This window comes from Hyperolius riggenbachi, chromosome 1 (genome assembly GCF_040937935.1).
Source record: "Hyperolius riggenbachi isolate aHypRig1 chromosome 1, aHypRig1.pri, whole genome shotgun sequence".
Classification (NCBI taxonomy): Eukaryota; Metazoa; Chordata; class Amphibia; order Anura; family Hyperoliidae; genus Hyperolius; species Hyperolius riggenbachi.
Genome location: NC_090646.1, coordinates 274110719 through 274131733, shown reverse-complemented (window position 1 = coordinate 274131733; position 21015 = coordinate 274110719). Strand labels below are relative to the sequence as shown.

At 45.8% G+C, this 21015-nt stretch overlaps 1 protein-coding gene across 1 annotated transcript in view; it reads left to right on the top strand.

The window, feature by feature from the left end:
• Positions 1-21015, top strand: part of DCTN6 (dynactin subunit 6) — a 35242-nt gene that overhangs the window by 4921 nt on the left and 9306 nt on the right. The window contains exons 3-4 of the mRNA XM_068233603.1: positions 17695-17800; positions 18620-18708. Of these exons, the coding sequence (XP_068089704.1) occupies positions 17695-17800; positions 18620-18708 (195 nt within the window). The remainder of the gene's footprint in view (positions 1-17694; positions 17801-18619; positions 18709-21015) is intronic.

Genomic DNA, 21015 nt, shown 5'->3' with positions numbered 1-21015 from the left:
TATTTATATAGCACCAACATCTTCTGCAGCAGTTATAAATAGCGTATATAGTCAAGTCACTAATCTAATCCATAACGCGCTCACAATCTAATCCATAACATACTCTTATGTTCCTACGGCGGTCTAAGGCCATATTTTTTTTTGGGGGGGGGAGGTAATTATCCTGTATGTTTTTGGCATGTGGGAGGAAACCAAAGTACCTGAAGGAATCACATGCAAACACGGAGAACATAAAAACTCAATGCAGATGGTGTTCTGGCCCAGATTTGAATCAGGGACCTATCACTGTGGTGAGAGTGCTGTCCATTAGGCCACTTTTTCTCCTAAGTTTTCTCTTCATTCTGTTCTGTTTAAAGTAATTGGGAGGTTAATTTTAAAGGCTCCCTGGAGTTAGAGGGATATGGAGGCTGCCATATTTGTTACATTTTAAAGAATCTTGTTACCTATCGTCCTGCTGATCTTTCATGCATCAGTAGTGTCTGAATCACCAACTTGAATCAAGCATGCTGCAAATCCAGTCAGACTATAGTCAAACACCTGATCTGCATGCGTGATCAGGATGTACACCTAAAAGTACTACAGGCTGAGGATCAGCAGGACGGCAGTGCAATGTGCATTGTTTGAAAGGAAATATATATGGCAGCCTTCATATCCCGCTCACTTCAGGCGTACTTTAATGCTGCTGAACAAACAATTGCCAACATTCTGCAGTCATGTGACAAGAGGTGCAGGGAGGGAAGAGATTAACCTGAGAGATGCAAGTTAAATTACACAGAAAGAATACCTTGTGGGGCAGATAAAATGACATGTCTGTTACTTTCTGTGTGAACCTTGTATAATTGTATGTATCACATTATGGCTCTACAAACAGACAACCATGCTAGGTTACGGCAGACAGTAAAATATGATACACTTTTCAGACCTCTCATGGTGGAAGCACATCTTTCGGGCACCGAGGTGGGCATCAAGGACCGCACAGATCACAATGTTAATTGCGGCTATGTTGGCACATAATGGGTTATTTTGGGCAGTGATGCCTAGTAAATAGCGTGATTAGACAGTGCAGATATCACAAAGGGTGATAGCAGCAAAGGTGGTGGGTGTGGAAATCGTGATGGGTCCATTATAGAGGGAGGGCTCGAGCAAGAATAGGGTTAAGTTTAGCGATAGTAAAATATTAGTAAAAATTACATATTCTACCATCATATTGACAATTGCCCAATAGTAGAATATTGGTAATTTTACGAATCTTCTAGTGGCTTTCCCTAGTGCCAAAATTACCACAGCACCCTTTTTTAAATGTACGCCTCTTGATGCCGTCAGACCTTCCTCTTCATCATATTGTTGTGTGAAATGCGAGTTGAGTGGTGGGAGATTTACAGACACGTTTCAGGATTGCCCCAAAACAGGGAGGCACCCCCTCCCAAACATACTTAAGCTGGCCACTAACGGTCCATTTTCTAGCGAAAAATCGTTCGAGCGATCAGAAATTCTGATCGGACGAAAAATCGTTCACTACACCATCAACTAAGCACATTGCTTCCTATCTATCACGACCACCAAGAAAATCCAAATTTTCGTTCGACAAAAATTCATTCAGGCGACATTTATTTCACTCGTTCATAATCGATTGTGTCCACCAATTGAGATTATTTACAACCAATCCGATCAGAATTTGATCACTCAAACGATTTTTCGCTAGAAATTGGACCGTTAGTGGCCAGCTTTATGCTCATCATTATCACCTTTATTTAATAATAATTAAAAAAAACCACTATACTGTGGTATTAAAGGAAACCTAAACTGAGAGGGATATAGATGTTTCCTTTTAAACAATACCAGTTGCCTGGCAGTCCTGCTGATCTCTATGGCTGTAGTGGTTGAATCACACACCTGAAACAAGCATGCAGCTAATCCAGTCTGCCGACAGTCAGAGCACCTGATCTGCATGCTTGATGAGGGGTTGTGGCTAAAAGTATTAGAGACACAGGATGAGCAGGAGAGTCAGGCAACTGGTATTATTTTAAAAGGAAAAAATCCATATCCTTCTCAGTTTAGGTTCCCTTTAATACACTACTCCTTTTTTAGAGAATTAAATACACTACTCCTTTTTAGGTTCCCTTTAAAGAGACTCTGAATAAACCTGAGATACAAAGGGGTAATTTCTGTACTTTGACACCGTGCAGCTTATTTACTTCTCTTTATCTGGAAAACACAAGTGACACACTTTTGGTTTGCTTGTTTTTTTGCTATTTTTAAGCTCTTCTGGACCGCACTGATTGAAACCCACCCCCCGTTTTGTACCTGTTATCTCTGCCAGGGCATAGATTTCAATCCTCCCTGCCGCACGATCGCGCCACTCTCGCATCGCTGCATCCCCTTAGCTCTGCCGTCGGTATGGTGGCAGAGCTCCCTGTGCTAGTCCGGAGCAGATTTAATTCGCTACTGATCACATGATCACTGTGAGCCAATCACACTGACTCACATTGATGACATGTATATGTACATTAGGGTCTGCACACCCATATAAATAGACCATCAAACTATATAGACCAATGCTTAATCACGCAGGGTGCAATGTTATAAAAATACATAAATGTTACATAAAAGAACATGCACACCAGACAAAAGATGCTTTTAAATGCAATGCTTATTATTGAAAACTTGTACATAAACCCCGATAAACGGGCAGGATACAAACATAAACATATTAGCACAATTTTAACTGAACAATCAGCAATGACACAATGTTACAATATCCTGACAAAAACAGAGATGGAGGAAAGTCAGAATTTACCCAACAGCAGCGCTGTTTCGAGGCAATTTGAGCCTCTTGATCACGGGCAATAAAAGTCCAAACAGGCAAACAGCAGATAGGCAACAGATGCGATCATGCAGGGCGGCGTCCTCTTCATGCTGTGTCCAAACTCAGTTTAAATACATGCCATCTAACAGCTCATTGGCCCAAAGCACCGGGGCCGGCCCAAGTGACGCATGCGTACACGCGGCAAATTGCCGCCATACGCATTGACGTCACATCCGCTTCCGCCATGTTCCGTAATGCAAAAGTCATTGCGTACAAACGTACGCGTGTAATGCGGAAAAATCAATGCGTCCATGCGGATTTTATGCCATATGGAATTAAGACTCTGCATATATGAACGGAGCAAAGCGGAGCGTTACCCTGGCTACAGAAAACCGCTTCCTGGTGCATTTAACGGTGCTTTTCCGGGCAAAATCTACAAGAAAACACAAACAGACATATTTAGAACAAGACACTATATATAAAATTGTTAAATAGCAACAATGCCATAAAATATAAAACTATCCTACTTGACAGTAACCAACAGTCTACAAAACTGACAGGTCTACCTCCTCATTAAGACCAAATGGAACTTTGGTCCTTAGTTTATAAATCCAAAAAAGTTCTGTACTTTTCAATTTCTGCTCCATATCACCACCTCTCCATGGTTTTTTAACTATCTCCACTACCCTAAAGCGTAACTGTGATATACAGTGACCAGCAGTGTAGAAATGGCGCGCCAACGGAGAATCTGCGTCACCGCAGCGAATATTGCTGCGGTGTTCACAGATACGTGTGCGAATGTCCCTGCCGGTTTGCCCAACATAGAGCATCCCACATGGACATATAATAATATAAACAACCCCTATAGAGGAACAATTAGCAAACTCATCAAGATATATGCGAGAGCCAGTTCTAGGATGCGAGAAATACGGTCCTCTCGCAACATAACCACACTGTACACAGTGGCCACATGGATACATCCCTTTCAAGGCTGGTAACCCTGAGAGCCAATTACCTGTATTTCTCTTTTCAGACACTGGCATATTCCTGGCATGAACAAGAGTATCTCGCACACTTCTCGACCGCTTGAATGCACACATAGGGGGTTCTTTAAACACCGGGGCCAATCTCTGGTCACTGCTGATGACCGACCAGTGCTTACGCACAATTTCAAAAGCCTGTTTCGAGAGAGGAGAATAAGTCAGAATCAGCGGTATTCTTTTCGACAGTTCTTTAGGTTTATATTGCAACAGAGATGACCTGCTCTTACCGGCAGCCCTGGACAAAGCATCAGATAGTATTTCCTCACTGTAACCTCTTTGCCTAAAATCAGTGTACATCCTGCCCGCCTCATTAAAAAAAGCCTCATCAGTAGACGCAATACGGCGAATTCTCAGAAATTGACTGAATGGGAGACTTTTCTTAAGACTCAATGGGTGGTAACTACAGGCATCCAGATAAGTATTTTTATCAGTTGGTTTCTTATAGGGCACAGTTTGTAACATGCCCCTTTCCAGGATGACACTGACATCCAGGAAATTAACTTCCCGGGAATCAAATTCCAACGTGAACTTGATAGAGGGTACACAGCTGTCCAGGACCACCTTAAAGGACTCCAGGGCATCTACGGGGCCATCCCAGATAAAGAAGATGTCATCTATGTACCTCAGCCAGCATAAAACATGGCCGAGGTACATAGAATTGGAATATACATATTCCCTCTCAAAAGCATCCATGACCAAATTTGCATATGTGGGGGCTACATTGCTCCCCATTGCAGTACCTTGTAATTGCTTATAGAAGGAACCCTCAAAATTAAAGTAATTTTCAGTGAGCACAATTTCCAAGAGCGCCATCAAAAAATGCTTTAAATCCTCACTCATATCGATAGAGTTCAGTACTTCCCGTATCACCTGTAGACCCCAATGATGTGGGATGGATGTGTACAGACTGCACACATCCATAGTACATAATATACAATTGGGAGGAAAACTCCCAAAGTTAGTCAATTTGGACAAAAACTGTGTAGTATCCATCAAGTAAGAGCGCATATTCGCCACACTGGGTCGCAACATTTGATCCAAAAAAATTGCTAGCGGCTGAAAAACTGAGTTTGTCCCGGCTGTGACGCCGGGCGACGCCCAGTCGTCCGAGGATTCGCGGCCGATTGTCCGATCGCAACCGTGATCGGAAAACTGACATTCTTTATTTTTAAAATAGAAGTTTTTCCTTCCTGCCTTCCCCCCCCCCTTTTGCCATGAGGGCTGAATGGGCCTGCGTTAGCATATGGCTAAAGCAACCTGGTTTAGCAAGAAATCCTGTTAAGGCTCCCGGAAAAGCTCTGGTGACACTAATGTGCTAATTGGGCAGAGCTGAAATACCAACAGAGTCTATTCAACAGGGGAAGCTAGCACAGCATGAGGTCTATTGACACCTACATTCCTCCCAGTCTTGACGGCACCGACTAGACTGAGTATGGAATGCATGGTGTTGATAACTTTGTCACATTTTGCAAATACCATCCATGGGAGGAATATGAAAATTACATAATTTTGTTTCCCTAATTCTGTAGAATATGGTGATACTAGACATAGCCAGGTAACCCGAGCAGGGGCTGAGATATGAATAATGGGGTCCCCGTGCGCCCCAAATATTGCAAGTTTGATGTCCTATGAACGTGTATTCTCAGCCCAATCTGAATATGAAATCGGTTTGCATGTGCGACAAAACCCCGGCGGGGTATGAAATTGGACATATTTTGTGGATGGTTGGAAGTTCCTCCCCTGAGAACTCACTGCCTGACACGCCCCTGGGCTGAGCTTGAGACTCCGCCCAGAAATGTCAGTGCTCAAAACTGATTGCATGAGGACCCCCAGCCAATTCCCCCACTTTCCATCATACCGAAAAGACTGCCGCTGCTTGGGGAAATAGCAGTGGCCATCTTGCAGGCGGAGCAACGGCCATGTGGTTCGGCCATATTGCGAACTAACTGCAACAAAGGAACTTTGTCTTTTCCCGAACGGACTTTCCACAGAATCATAAGTATTCGTTCTTTTTATCCCTTTTTCTTTTATGTACTGTGTTATCACTGTCTCTCATCGTTTAATTGTTCACGATTGTCTGTATATATTAATTATTTATATTGTAACAAATAAAGGCTTTTTAAAAGGTCTTTACCTCTCAGTAAAACCTTCTATTCAGTATACACAGACGAGACCTAAACTTCCGAAGGGACGCTACTGTTTTGATAGATAGATAGGAATTGCACAGTTTTAACCGGTTGTTTGTTTCACAGGTCTATAGCCAGTTAGCAGTTTTCTCTGGGCTGATAGAAAACAGAGATGGTGGCAAATCTACCCCTGGGTTGGAGTAAAAGTGTATTTTCGTAACCTCACAGGCTCCCTACTGCGTCGTGACGCTCAAACTCCGCCAATTCTACGCAGATTGCGTCCATAGCTCTCAATCTGTGTGCTAGAATCGGATCGGACGGTTTTGCGTGTTCACGGCCAGTGGGGCTCTTGTGACAGTGGTCGGCAGCGTTTGGGATCTGTGTGTGCTGATAGTATCTCAGGTAGGGCTATCGAATTAGCCCTATCGAGAAACGAACTAATTCGTTGGTAGTGACTGAGTGCAATATATTTTTCATATATACAGAGAGACTGTGTAACCAGTACCCCTCCCCTAAGTTTTCTTTTATTTGGCATGGAAATGTCCGGGAATTACAAGGTCATGGTCCTATCCGACCTGCAGAGTCTGTGCGAGGCGAGAGGCATGGACATCCGCGGCAAGAAACAGCAGGACCTGATAACGGACTTGTACCGATGGGATAGCCAGAATCTGCGGACGCTGGAGGTGTCCACTGTGGAGGACACCGGCTCATCTAACGCAAGTCGAGGGGAACCAGAGACTGAAGATCCTGTGCGTACCGAGGTTGAGCAACCCGCGGGCAATGCGGCAACAGATACGCAGGAGGCTGTCAGTGTGATCCCCGACCCCAGAACCCCTGAAAGTACTCGCCTGGAACCGGCCAGTACTGGACTGTCCAGTTATGTTGATCCAGTAATGCAGCAGGCATTGCAAAAGCTGATGGAAACTGATGTGGACAAGTACCTGCAGTACATGGCGGAGCAAAAGCGAGAGGAACGCCAATCTGCAGAGGCGCGGGAGAGACGACAGCATGAGCTGAACATGGCGAAAGTGCAGCAAGCCAGCCGGAGTTCAACGCCCAGCCTCCCTGCTGAAGGGACTGCCGCTCCAGTAAGTGCAAAATTTAAATTTGCTATTATCGAAAAAGACACTGACATTGACTTGTTTTTGAGGTCTTTTGAAAAGGCCTGCCGTCAGTATCGTCTGTCCCAAGACCAGTGGGCCAGACATCTGACACCCTTGCTGCGCTACAAAGCGCTTGATGCTTTCTCAGAGCTGCCTGTGGAAAAGGACAATGATTATACCGCTATAAAGGAGGCTATAATCACTAAGTACCAGCTGACGCCAGAAGCCTACCGGAAAAGGTTCAGGTCCTGGCAGAAAAAATCTACTGATTCTTATCAAGATGTGGTCAGCAGTCTGCTCACCACACTCCGCCAGTGGACGCTAGGCCTCACTAAAGGGTCTTACGGTGTCCTGGAGGACTTAATCGTCCTGGAGCAGTTTCTGAACATTTGCCCGGCTGATGTACGCCAGTTTGTGCTGGAGCGCCGACCGGCGTCAGCGACGGTCGCTGCAGACCTCGCTGAGACCTTTGCAACGACCAGGGTGCCGGAGACCCGCAGGACTGCCCCATCTAGCTGGAGAGGAGGTCAGTCCCACAATTTTGCAGACTCTCCTACCTCTGTGAGCCGTGCGCCCCAGAGGCCCTCCAGCGCAGCTGCTGCGTCCAGGCCTGCAGCAACAGAGGGCATCACCTGTCACTTTTGCCGCAAGCCCGGACACATGAAGTTTAACTGCCCGGAGCGGAGGCAGACAGCGCCAGCTCCTGCACCACCTACACCTCGCCCACGGCAACTGCCGCCAGCCAGCGCACCCCAGCCGGGAGCACCCAACAACGTCATGTTCGCAGGTGGGAGAGGGATCCACTCCGCTACGAGCAACCACCAGCTGGTTACAGTGAACGACCAGCTTGTTACCGGTTTCCGCGACACTGGAGCGGATGTCACCCTGGTGCGTGCGCACCTGGTCCCGACGGAAAATATCCTCCCTGACAAATACCTTACCCTCACTGGAGTGGGGGGCACTCTTTCTCGCATTCCCCAGGCTCGGGTGTCCATCGATTGGGGGGTGGGGGTTCAAGAGAAGGTTGTTGGGGTCCTGGACCAACTGCCGGTCCCAGTTTTGTTGGGGACCGACCTGGGCAAGCTTGTGTCCTATTATGAACCTGCCCCAAGCCCCTCAGACTGCCAGGAGGGAGACGGACTCTCCGCCCACACTAAGGTACTTTGCACCAAGGGGCAAGAACAGGGGGGAGGTGGGTTGAATGTGCCCAGTCCAGGGGTACCGAGTCCAATAGTACCTGTGTCACAGGTACCTGTGTTTGATATACCGATTGTTTGTGATGAAAATGTTGTTGTACCTGTCACTGTAATTCATGCATGCAGCCAGGATGTGAGTAATGCCAGTATGTGCCAGTCTGAAGGTGTACCTGTACTGGCAGTAACACGCAGCCGCGCTGCTCAGAACCTGGGCTCAGAGCAGGTGGAAGAGGTTCCGGCCTCCTCCCCCTCCTCTGACCACAGGGATGGTAGCCTTCAGCCACTAACTGCATATGCCACGGGCCAGCTGGCTGAGAGCGAGAGTGCTGCATTTGTGCAAGCACTCCAGACTGACCCTAGCCTCGAGGCACTCAGAAGACAGGCTTCGGAGCCCCTCACGAATGAAGATACCTTCAAGGTATATTGGGAAGGTGGTAAGCTGTACAGCGAGCCTGTACAGCCCACCGAAGGTGAAACAAGTGTGGGTACCAAGTTGCTTGTGGTACCCAGTGCCTTCCGGGGGCATGTGCTGAAGTCCGCACATGACATTCCCCTGGCAGGGCACTTGGGAATCCACAAGACACTTGACCGTATCCAGGGTCATTTCTACTGGCCCAGGATGCGGATCGATGTGACCAACTATTGCCGCTCATGTACTGTTTGCCAAAAGGTAAAACGGGCTGGGAACCCCCGCAAGGCTCCCTTGTGTCCACTGCCAATCATAGGTGAGCCCTTTCACAGAGTGGCAGTCGACATAATTGGACCATTGCCCACTCCCAGCAGCAGTGGCAAAAGGTACATCCTGACGGTGGTGGATTACGCCACCCGCTATCCTGAGGCCATGGCGCTTTCCTCCCTGAGGGCGGACAAGGTAGCAGACGCGCTACTTAACATTTTCTCCCGAGTCGGGTTCCCTGCGGAGATGCTCTCCGATCAGGGATCCCAGTTTATGTCCGAACTCATGGAGGCCCTGTGCAAAAAGATACACATGACGCACATTGTCTCCAGTCCCTACCACCCGCAGACCAATGGACTGTGTGAACGGTTCAACGGGACGCTGAAGCAAATGCTGACCACGTTTGTTGAGTCGCAAGGTGGGGACTGGGAACGATACCTGCCTCATCTGTTGTTTGCGTACAGGGAGGTGCCGCAGGAGTCAACCGGGTTTTCCCCGTTTGAACTCCTGTATGGGAGGAATGTCCGAGGACCCTTACAATTGATGCGGGAGACATGGGAGGGCAAGGGCGACCCCACTGATGTCTCCGTGGTCGATTACGTCCTCAAGTTCAGGGACAAAATGGAGTCCCTGTCCGCAGTAGTGACCAACAACCTGGCCCAGGCTCAGGCCAAACAAAAAGCATGGTACGACCGCACTGCTGGAGAGCGGTCATTTGATGTGGGTGACAAGGTATATGCCCTTCTTCCCGTGAGGCAGAACAAGCTGCAAGCAGCCTGGGAGGGGCCTTTTACTGTAGTGCAGCGGTTAAACCCTCTGACGTATCTAGTGAACATGGGGGGCAGGAAGCAGAAGAGCTTTCATGTAAACATGCTGAAGGCCCACCATGACAGGACCCAGTATGCGCTGCCAGTGTGCAGCCGGTTAGAGCAGGGAGAGGCAGACCCCCTGTTAGACCTGCTGGCTGACGTACGAGATGTGGACGGCGACCTAAACGTCAATCCACAGCTCGCCTCAGCCCAGCAAGAGCAGTTACAGAAGGTGCTGGGCCAGTACCAGCACACCTTCTCCGGTATCCCGGGGCGGACCAGTATGGCGGTGCATGGGGTAGATACAGGTACCCATCCCCCCATCAGGCAATCCGCTTACCGTGTCTCTCCCGAGGTACAGGCGGACATGCAGAAGGAGGTGAGGGAGATGCTGGAGTTAGGGGTGGTTCAAAAGTCCAGTAGTGCCTGGGCAGCCCCTGTTGTCCTGGTCCCCAAGAAGGACCAGACAACTCGGTTCTGCGTAGACTACAGGAAACTGAACGCCATCACCACTACAGACGCCTACCCCATGCCTCGCATTGATGAGCTGCTAGATACACTGGCATCAGCCAGGTACCTATCAATCATGGATCTGAGCCGGGGGTATTGGCAGATACCACTTGCGCCTGACGCGAGGCAAAAGTCGGCCTTCATCACCCCTTTCGGCCTCTTCGAGTTCACGATGATGCCCTTTGGGATGAAGAACGCCCCCGCCACGTTTCAGCGGGCCGTGAACGACCTGCTAGAGGGAATGCAAGGGTTCGCTGTAGCGTATCTGGATGACATTGCGGTGTTCAGCCCCACCTGGGAAGAACACCTCAAACACCTGTCCCAGGTACTAGAGAGGCTGGCCATGGCCAATCTGACGGTTAAACCGAGTAAGTGTCAGATTGGCATGACCGAGGTGCAGTACTTAGGTCACCGGGTGGGGGGTAACACCCTGAAACCTGACACGGGAAAGGTGGACGCCATCCTGGCATGGCCTCGACCTATCACGAAAAAGCAGGTCCAGGCGTTCCTGGGGACCGCCGGCTACTATAGGAAATTTGTTCCCGCCTATAGTACACGGGCGAAGCCCCTGACCGATGCCACTAGCAAGAAGCACCCCAAGGTTGTTAGCTGGACCCCCGCTTGCGAGAATGCCTTCCAGGCCTTGAAGCAGGCCCTCGCAAGCGCCCCTGTGCTTCAGGCCCCAGACTTCAGTCGTCGGTTTGTGGTGCAAACCGATGCCTCTGACTACGGTCTCGGCGCAGTCCTCAGCCAGGTGGATGGAAGGGGGGATGAACACCCTATCCTCTACCTGAGCCGGAAGCTCCTGCCCCGAGAGGTAGCCTACTCCACAACTGAAAAGGAGTGCCTGGCGATCGTGTGGGCCCTACAGAAACTGCAGTCGTATCTGTACGGCCGCTCCTTCACGATCGTCACTGATCACAATCCCCTGAGTTGGCTAAACCGTACTGCTGGAACCAACGGCAAGCTCCTACGGTGGAGCCTGTCATTGCAGCAGTACGACTTTACGATCCAACACAAAGCAGGCAGCCGACACCAAAACGCTGATGGGCTGTCGCGGTGTCAGGGGGAACCCGACCCAACAGCGCCAATAGCTGCTACGGAAGGCGTCCTGTTGACACCTCCCTGAGCAGAGCTCGGGAAGGGGGAGGTGTGACGCCGGGCGACGCCCAGTCGTCCGAGGATTCGCGGGCCGATTGTCCGATCGCAACCGTGATCGGAAAACTGACATTCTTTATTTTTAAAATAGAAGTTTTTCCTTCCTGCCTTCCCCCCCCCCTTTTGCCATGAGGGCTGAATGGGCCTGCGTTAGCATATGGCTAAAGCAACCTGGTTTAGCAAGAAATCCTGTTAAGGCTCCCGGAAAAGCTCTGGTGACACTAATGTGCTAATTGGGCAGAGCTGAAATACCAACAGAGTCTATTCAACAGGGGAAGCTAGCACAGCATGAGGTCTATTGACACCTACATTCCTCCCAGTCTTGACGGCACCGACTAGACTGAGTATGGAATGCATGGTGTTGATAACTTTGTCACATTTTGCAAATACCATCCATGGGAGGAATATGAAAATTACATAATTTTGTTTCCCTAATTCTGTAGAATATGGTGATACTAGACATAGCCAGGTAACCCGAGCAGGGGCTGAGATATGAATAATGGGGTCCCCGTGCGCCCCAAATATTGCAAGTTTGATGTCCTATGAACGTGTATTCTCAGCCCAATCTGAATATGAAATCGGTTTGCATGTGCGACAAAACCCCGGCGGGGTATGAAATTGGACATATTTTGTGGATGGTTGGAAGTTCCTCCCCTGAGAACTCACTGCCTGACACGCCCCTGGGCTGAGCTTGAGACTCCGCCCAGAAATGTCAGTGCTCAAAACTGATTGCATGAGGACCCCCAGCCAATTCCCCCACTTTCCATCATACCGAAAAGACTGCCGCTGCTTGGGGAAATAGCAGTGGCCATCTTGCAGGCGGAGCAACGGCCATGTGGTTCGGCCATATTGCGAACTAACTGCAACAAAGGAACTTTGTCTTTTCCCGAACGGACTTTCCACAGAATCATAAGTATTCGTTCTTTTTATCCCTTTTTCTTTTATGTACTGTGTTATCACTGTCTCTCATCGTTTAATTGTTCACGATTGTCTGTATATATTAATTATTTATATTGTAACAAATAAAGGCTTTTTAAAAGGTCTTTACCTCTCAGTAAAACCTTCTATTCAGTATACACAGACGAGACCTAAACTTCCGAAGGGACGCTACTGTTTTGATAGATAGATAGGAATTGCACAGTTTTAACCGGTTGTTTGTTTCACAGGTCTATAGCCAGTTAGCAGTTTTCTCTGGGCTGATAGAAAACAGAGATGGTGGCAAATCTACCCCTGGGTTGGAGTAAAAGTGTATTTTCGTAACCTCACAGGCTCCCTACTGCGTCGTGACGCTCAAACTCCGCCAATTCTACGCAGATTGCGTCCATAGCTCTCAATCTGTGTGCTAGAATCGGATCGGACGGTTTTGCGTGTTCACGGCCAGTGGGGCTCTTGTGACACCGGCCACTATGGGTCTTCCAGGTGGATTAACAAGGGTCTTATGTATTTTGGGTAAAACATAAAATAGTGGCGTCAGAGGAAAATCGGTAATCAGAAAGTCGAAGGTTCTCTTGTCTATTGTGCCCACCTCATGCGCTCCTTTTACCAATTCATCAATCTTATATTTAATCACTGGGAGGGGATCAGATCTCAATTTGCAATACACCATATGGTCACCCAATTGTCTATATACCTCTCTGCAGTAATCAGACCTGTCCATCAAAACAATGGCACCACCCTTGTCGGCACTTTTAATAATCAACTCAGGGTCCAAACGTAACCCTTCCAATGCCTCATGTTCTACTTTAGTCAAATTACTTCTTACAGGGCTTACTGCAGGTAGGGAAGACAAATCTCTCTGGACCAAATTGATAAATGTCTCAATCGTATGAGCTGTGGCAGGAGGCTGCCATTTACTTTTTGCTCGACACATACTTAAATCAACGTTTGGAGGAAAAGGTGAAGACACCTGGGTACTACCCAACTGAGGGGGTTGAGTGTGAAAGAAAGCTTTAATTCTAAGGGTACGAAAAAAATTGTACAAATCGGTATCCAATTCTAATTGGTTTCCCTTGTGTGTAGGAACAAAACCCAAGCCTTTCTTAAGTACCTGATGTTCAATAACAGACAATGGGCGGGAGGAAAGATTAACCACTAGGTCGTCCTCTGTGTTTGACTGCGGGTCACACGGGAATCGGTTTGTACGTCTTTTACCCCTCCTCGTCTTCTTCCTCGTCCTCTCTGGCCTTGGCCTAAAAAAGGTTGATTGGAAGTGGAAGAACCCTCTCCAGAACTACTGTCACTAATAGGTTGACCAGGGGGCCCTGCTTGCATACGTCTACCAGGACGGCGTGATTCTCTCCATGAATACACACGATCCTCTTGGTAGTCCAAGATATCCCTTCTAAATTTATCCAATTTAGTAGACAGTGTTTGGGTTCTATAAGCTTCAACGTTTGCAGACAATAACTCCAAAAAAGAATTATACTCCTCTGCAGGCAAAATGGAGGACAATTTACTCTTTAATTGGGTGGTGATAGCTTCCAATTTACCAATTTCACTCTGTATCCCTTGGATCGTAAGAGCTATTAGATCCAGGCTGCACTTATTCAAAATGCGAAACCAATTTTCACAAAAGGTTTTATCGCTTCTGCAAAAAGTAGGCCTAATATTCAGTCTAAGGCCTCGTGGAATGCGTTTGGACTTTAAATATTCAATTAATGTATCAGAGTGTAATTTATATTGGATAACTCTTTTTGCATTCAACTCAAGTTGTTTCTTCAAATAAGGGGTATCGGTAGTAAAATTACTGTCAGGATTAGTAAACTGCTGTATAATACTGTCAATCTCACTCTGGTTGAAAACCAGGGTTTCGGCAAATCTGCTGCTAAGCCCACTAATATCAGCAAAAGACATAGTAAGACAGAAAAGACAGTAATAGGGTGCAAAAACCTGGAAAACAGAAGTATATGTACATTAGGGTCTGCACACCCATATAAATAGACCATCAAACTATATAGACCAATGCTTAATCACGCAGGGTGCAATGTTATAAAAATACATAAATGTTACATAAAAGAACATGCACACCAGACAAAAGATGCTTTTAAATGCAATGCTTATTATTGAAAACTTGTACATAAACCCCGATAAACGGGCAGGATACAAACATAAACATATTAGCACAATTTTAACTGAACAATCAGCAATGACACAATGTTACAATATCCTGACAAAAACAGAGATGGAGGAAAGTCAGAATTTACCCAACAGCAGCGCTGTTGCGAGGCAATTTGAGCCTCTTGATCACGGGCAATAAAAGTCCAAACAGGCAAACAGCAGATAGGCAACAGATGCGATCATGCAGGGCGGCGTCCTCTTCATGCTGTGTCCAAACTCAGTTTAAATAAATGCCATCTAACAGCTCATTGGCCCAAAGCACCGGGGCCGGCCCAAGTGACGCATGCGTACACGCGGCAAATTGCCGCCATACGCATTGACGTCACATCCGCTTCCGCCATGTTCCGTAATGCAAAAGTCATTGCGTACAAACGTACGCGTGTAATGCGGAAAAATCAATGCGTCCATGCGGATTTTATGCCATATGGAATTAAGACTCTGCATATATGAACGGAGCAAAGCGGAGCGTTACCCTGGCTACAGAAAACCGCTTCCTGGTGCATTTAACGGTGCTTTTCCGGGCAAAATCTACAAGAAAACACAAACAGACATATTTAGAACAAGACACTATATATAAAATTGTTAAATAGCAACAATGCCATAAAATATAAAACTATCCTACTTGACAGTAACCAACAGTCTACAAAACTGACAGGTCTACCTCCTCATTAAGACCAAATGGAACTTTGGTCCTTAGTACAGCTGTGTACCCTCTATCAAGTTCACGTTGGAATTTGATTCCCGGGAAGTTCATTTCCTGGATGTCAGTGTCATCCTGGAAAGGGGCATGTTACAAACTGTGCCCTATAAGAAACCAACTGATAAAAATACTTATCTGGATGCCCGTAGTTACCACCCATTGAGTCTTAAGAAAAGTCTCCCATTCAGTCAATTTCTGAGAATTCGCCGTATTGCGTCTACTGATGAGGCTTTTTTTAATGAGGCGGGCAGGATGTACACTGATTTTAGGCAAAGAGGTTACAGTGAGGAAATACTATCTGATGCTTTGTCCAGGGCTGCCGGTAAGAGCAGGTCATCTCTGTTGCAATATAAACCTAAAGAACTGTCGAAAAGAATACCGCTGATTCTGACTTATTCTCCTCTCTCGAAACAGGCTTTTGAAATTGTGCGTAAGCACTGGTCGGTCATCAGCAGTGACCAGAGATTGGCCCCGGTGTTTAAAGAACCCCCTATGTGTGCATTCAAGCGGTCGAGAAGTGTGCGAGATACTCTTGTTCATGCCAGGAATATGCCAGTGTCTGAAAAGAGAAATACAGGTAATTGGCTCTCAGGGTTACCAGCCTTGAAAGGGATGTATCCATGTGGCCACTGTGTACAGTGTGGTTATGTTGCGAGAGGACCGTATTTCTCGCATCCTAGAACTGGCTCTCGCATATATCTTGATGAGTTTGCTAATTGTTCCTCTATAGGGGTTGTTTATATTATTATATGTCCATGTGGGATGCTCTATGTTGGGCAAACCGGCAGGGACATTCGCACACGTATCTGTGAACACCGCAGCAATATTCGCTGCGGTGACGCAGATTCTCCGTTGGCGCGCCATTTCTACACTGCTGGTCACTGTATATCACAGTTACGCTTTAGGGTAGTGGAGATAGTTAAAAAACCATGGAGAGGTGGTGATATGGAGCAGAAATTGAAAAGTAGAGAACTTTTTTGGATTTATAAACTAAGGACCAAAGTTCCATTTGGTCTTAATGAGGAGGTAGACCTGTCAGTTTTGTAGACTGTTGGTTACTGTCAAGTAGGATAGTTTTATATTTTATGGCATTGTTGCTATTTAACAATTTTATATATAGTGTCTTGTTCTAAATATGTCTGTTTGTGTTTTCTTGTAGATTTTGCCCGGAAAAGCACCGTTAAATGCACCAGGAAGCGGTTTTCTGTAGCCAGGGTAACGCTCCGCTTTGCTCCGTTCATATATGCAGAGTCTTAATTCCATATGGCATAAAATCCGCATGGACGCATTGATTTTTCCGCATTACACGCGTACGTTTGTACGCAATGACTTTTGCATTACGGAACATGGCGGAAGCGGATGTGACGTCAATGCGTATGGCGGCAATTTGCCGCGTGTACGCATGCGTCACTTGGGCCGGCCCCGGTGCTTTGGGCCAATGAGCTGTTAGATGGCATGTATTTAAACTGAGTTTGGACACAGCATGAAGAGGACGCCGCCCTGCATGATCGCATCTGTTGCCTATCTGCTGTTTGCCTGTTTGGACTTTTATTGCCCGTGATCAAGAGGCTCAAATTGCCTCGAAACAGCGCTGCTGTTGGGTAAATTCTGACTTTCCTCCATCTCTGTTTTTGTCAGGATATTGTAACATTGTGTCATTGCTGATTGTTCAGTTAAAATTGTGCTAATATGTTTATGTTTGTATCCTGCCCGTTTATCGGGGTTTATGTACAAGTTTTCAATAATAAGCATTGCATTTAAAAGCATCTTTTGTCTGGTGTGCATGTTCTTTTATGTAACATTCACATTGATGACATGGTCAGGAGCCAATGAAATCGGCTCTTGACTGGCTCAGGGAGCTAGAGAGCAAGGGGGCTACAGGGACGGGACATTGGCGTGAACACCGGCAGTGGCAGGACAGTGCGACGTGACGTTGTTATGCACCGTTTTTTTAACCTGCCGTCTCTGGTCCTTAAGGGGTCAGAGACTGCTGGTACAGAAGGGGTTTAAAGAAAAAACTTTATTTAATAGCAAAAACTTGCAACCCTAGCCTGGGTCATATTATAACATCTTGATGAATTTCCAAAGGTAGCTTTAGGAATTTAAGCACAGCTTGTTTTTATGAAAACAAAAATTTCTCATGATGGCAATCACACAGCAGCTAATTGACTCACCCTGCAGTAAATCCACTATATAATAAAATGTCCAGCATTACAAACTTTTGTAGAATTTTTTTTTTTTTTTTTTAAATCCAGTTAGTTTTGAAAGAACATTTTATGTTCTTTATTGTTCTCCAGCTCAGGGGAACCTTAGTACATTATCTCCTAGAGGAAACAGTGGTGGAACAATCAGCTATTTCTGAAGTGTTCATGCTGTACTTTTGTTGACAACCATGCTTTGTAAACCAATCCCTTTTATGTGTATTGCTTGATTTTATTCCTTTCATTCAGGTCCAAGAACTGTGGTTCATCCTAAAGCTCGTATTTATGCTGATGCAGGACCAATTATTATTGGTGAAGGCAATCTAATAGAGGAGCAAGCTTTTATTAGAAATGGGTAAGATATATTGCAAGAAAAGAATTTAAATACTGTGGAAATAGTCAGTAAAATGTACTTAAAGAGTAAACATAACCAAGAATTGAACTTCATCCCAATCGGTAGCTGATACCCCCTTTTACATGAGAAATCTATTCCTTTTCATAAACTGATCATCAGGGGGCTCTGTATGGCTGATATTGTGGTGAAACTGTGAGGACCATGGTCCTGGCAGTTTACTGTCTGTGGACCTTGTTGCATTGTGGTAAATAACAGCTGTTTCCAACTGCCAAAAAAAGCAAGCAACAGCTACTTCTACTGACATCACCTGCCAGCAGTAAAAATGTCACCATGTGATAAATGTAAGTGTAAATCAGAGAGAGGAAAGCTTTTACAATGGGCAAACACTGACTAAATCATTTATACATAATTATTGTAAAAATGAAGCATTTATTCTTATTAAATTATTTTCACTGGTCAGTTCCTCTTTAAACTATAATTTTCATTGGATAACAGTTGCTTAGAGAGGGGAAGGTAGACAGGGATTTACATTACTTTGACAGCCAAGACTGACACTAAACGTGCTTTGGTGAATGTATTTTCGATCAGATTATTCCTATTGGATGCAAAGATTATTTTAATCAGTCCACAGTGTTATCAGATCCAAATGTTTCACAATATCAAAACCAGTTGTGATCACATATATGTAAAAAATCTACCAAGTTCATTAAGGAAACAATCTTTATTCCGTACCATTTCTGATGTTTTTCATGTATTATTCTGTGTTAGATTTGCCTTTTTGGTTTTAGATAACCACATATAAATTACCGTTTCATACAGCTTTCCTGAAAATATTGCGCCTGACACAGAAAATGTGGAGCCAAAGCCCATGATCATCGGTACCAACAATGTGTTTGAAGTTGGGTGCTGTATCCTTTACTTTATATAATAGGCAAAATAATGTAAACAGTAAAAAGTGATAATTTTTTCATCTATGCAGCATATTTACATCTTCATATCTCCAGATAAAGAGCCAGTGTTGTACAGTCTAACAAGATACATAGGTGTAAGCATTGTGGAATTTGTTATGGGTCTGAGGTACTGGATGTAGGAGCCTTCTGGTCCTGTAAGGAGGATACAGACAGTTAAAATGATGATACTGCATTCTAACAATTTTAAAGGAAATATGATCTAAAAAAAGGAGTAAAAAAGCTTTACTCTGGGCTTTTTTCAGCCGCTAGCAGTCTATCTGGCTTGCTCTGAAGTTCCGCTGCTCTCCACGCCGCAGCTGTTCCCTTTTATAAGATTTCAACCCATGGCTGGTTTGCGGTTCTGTGTATATGTGGGCGCGCCTCTCCTGATTGCTGCATTTTCTTAGTTCATGTATCCCTTATGAGCTCAGTAAAATATTATTGGCTTGGGATCTAAATAGAATAGAATTTGGCACTTTGACCTTTTTAAAATGTTGCATCCATTAAAATACTGGCTGTAAAATCCTTTATTAAAGTACACCTGAACTGAGAGTGATGGAGGCTGCCATATTTATTTCCTTTTATTCAATGCAAATTGCCTGGCTGTCCTGTTGATCCTCTGACTTATAATACATTTAGCTATAGACCCGGAACAAGCATATGCAGATCATGTTTGACTGGATTTGTCGCATGTTTGCTTCAGATGGGTTATTTGGACACTACTAAAGATCAGCAGAACTGTCAGGCAACAGATAGTATAATGGTTAAGGGCTCTGCCTCTGACACAGGAGACCTGGGTTCAAATCTCGGCTCTGCCTGTTCAGTAAGCCAGCGCCTATTCAGTATGGAGTTCTATGGGCAAAACTCCCTAGCACTGCTACTGCCTACTAAGTGCGCTCTAGCTGCCTCGCAAGCGCTATGAGTCCGACAGCAGAAAAGCACAATACAAAAAAAGGTATTATTATAATAGAAATAAATGTGTCAGCCTCCATATTCCTATCTTTTCATATGTCCTTTTATAGTCAGCACTCTTATCTAAAGCTGGCTGTACACTAGTTGATTTTTCCCATCGGTATCTGGCTGATTAGCTCATTTGGTCAAATCTGCTAGAAATTGATACTCAATTGACCAGTCATTTGATTGTCATCCAAAATGGATGGAATTGGTCAATTGTACCAGGCAGACGTTATCGATCTGCGGCTGATTGACCAAAAGTGTTGCATTGTTTGCTTCAGTTAGATGCTGAAATCGATTAAGAATCTATGTGCATTGTGTGGAGGTAGTCGATCTGATCCCACTCTGATCACATTATGATTTGAGATCTATCTTTTGGCCGCATTGACCTGTGTATGGCCAGTTTAAAGCTACAACAGTGAAACTGTTAATATGCTGTCATAAGTGTGTGGAATATAATAGCCACATACTACACAATAGTGATCCATTTATTCTCCATAAATGATCTAGAGGACGATGCATGGAGATGCCTGGGCACTAGTATAGTTAAGAGGACCCAGCAGGAATCTTCATAGGTAAATTCCAGTAATGTAATTGGGTAAACAGCACCCTCTTGAATGGCTAGGTTTCAGATAGGTTGCAGTAAGCTATGCCCACACTAATCGGCAGGGCCGGATTTGTACTCTTTACTGCCCAAGGCCACTGTCACCAGCTGCCTCCCTTCAGTATAGGTAGCAAGATGACCCCCCCCCCCCCCCCTTCCCTCTAGTATAGGTAGCAAGATGACCTTCCCCTCTAGTATAGGTATTGAGATGCCAGATGATTCCCTTAATCCCTCCTTCTACCACACCCTTTTCAGTATAGGTAGCTAGCTTGCTTTCACACCGCAGCAGCCATCAGTGTCACTTATTCTCCACTCGTCTCCAGTGCAGAAGCTTCCTCTTCCTTTCCGTCTCCAAAGCTGCCCAAGTCCACAACCACTGGCCACAATGCAAATGTGCACAGAGAGCAAGGTGGCTGCTGCAGAGGCGGCTGGCAGCAGAGTACCACTGTCAGGCGGTTGCCTGATCTCCCTGCATTGCAGCATTTGCAAGCTTGCAAATGCTGCACCAGTTTAGCCTGCTGCTTTGGTGCCCTTGCTCCTGTGGTGCCCTAGGCCATGGCCTTGGAGGCCTTGTCCTAAATCCGGCCTTGCTAATCGGCCATTCAGAACGCTTTATGCCGTAGAGGGTGCAGTGATTGGAGAACTGTTCCATATGAGGTTTCCTGCTGGGTCTCTAAATGACTAGTTGTAATCATATAAACATGTCT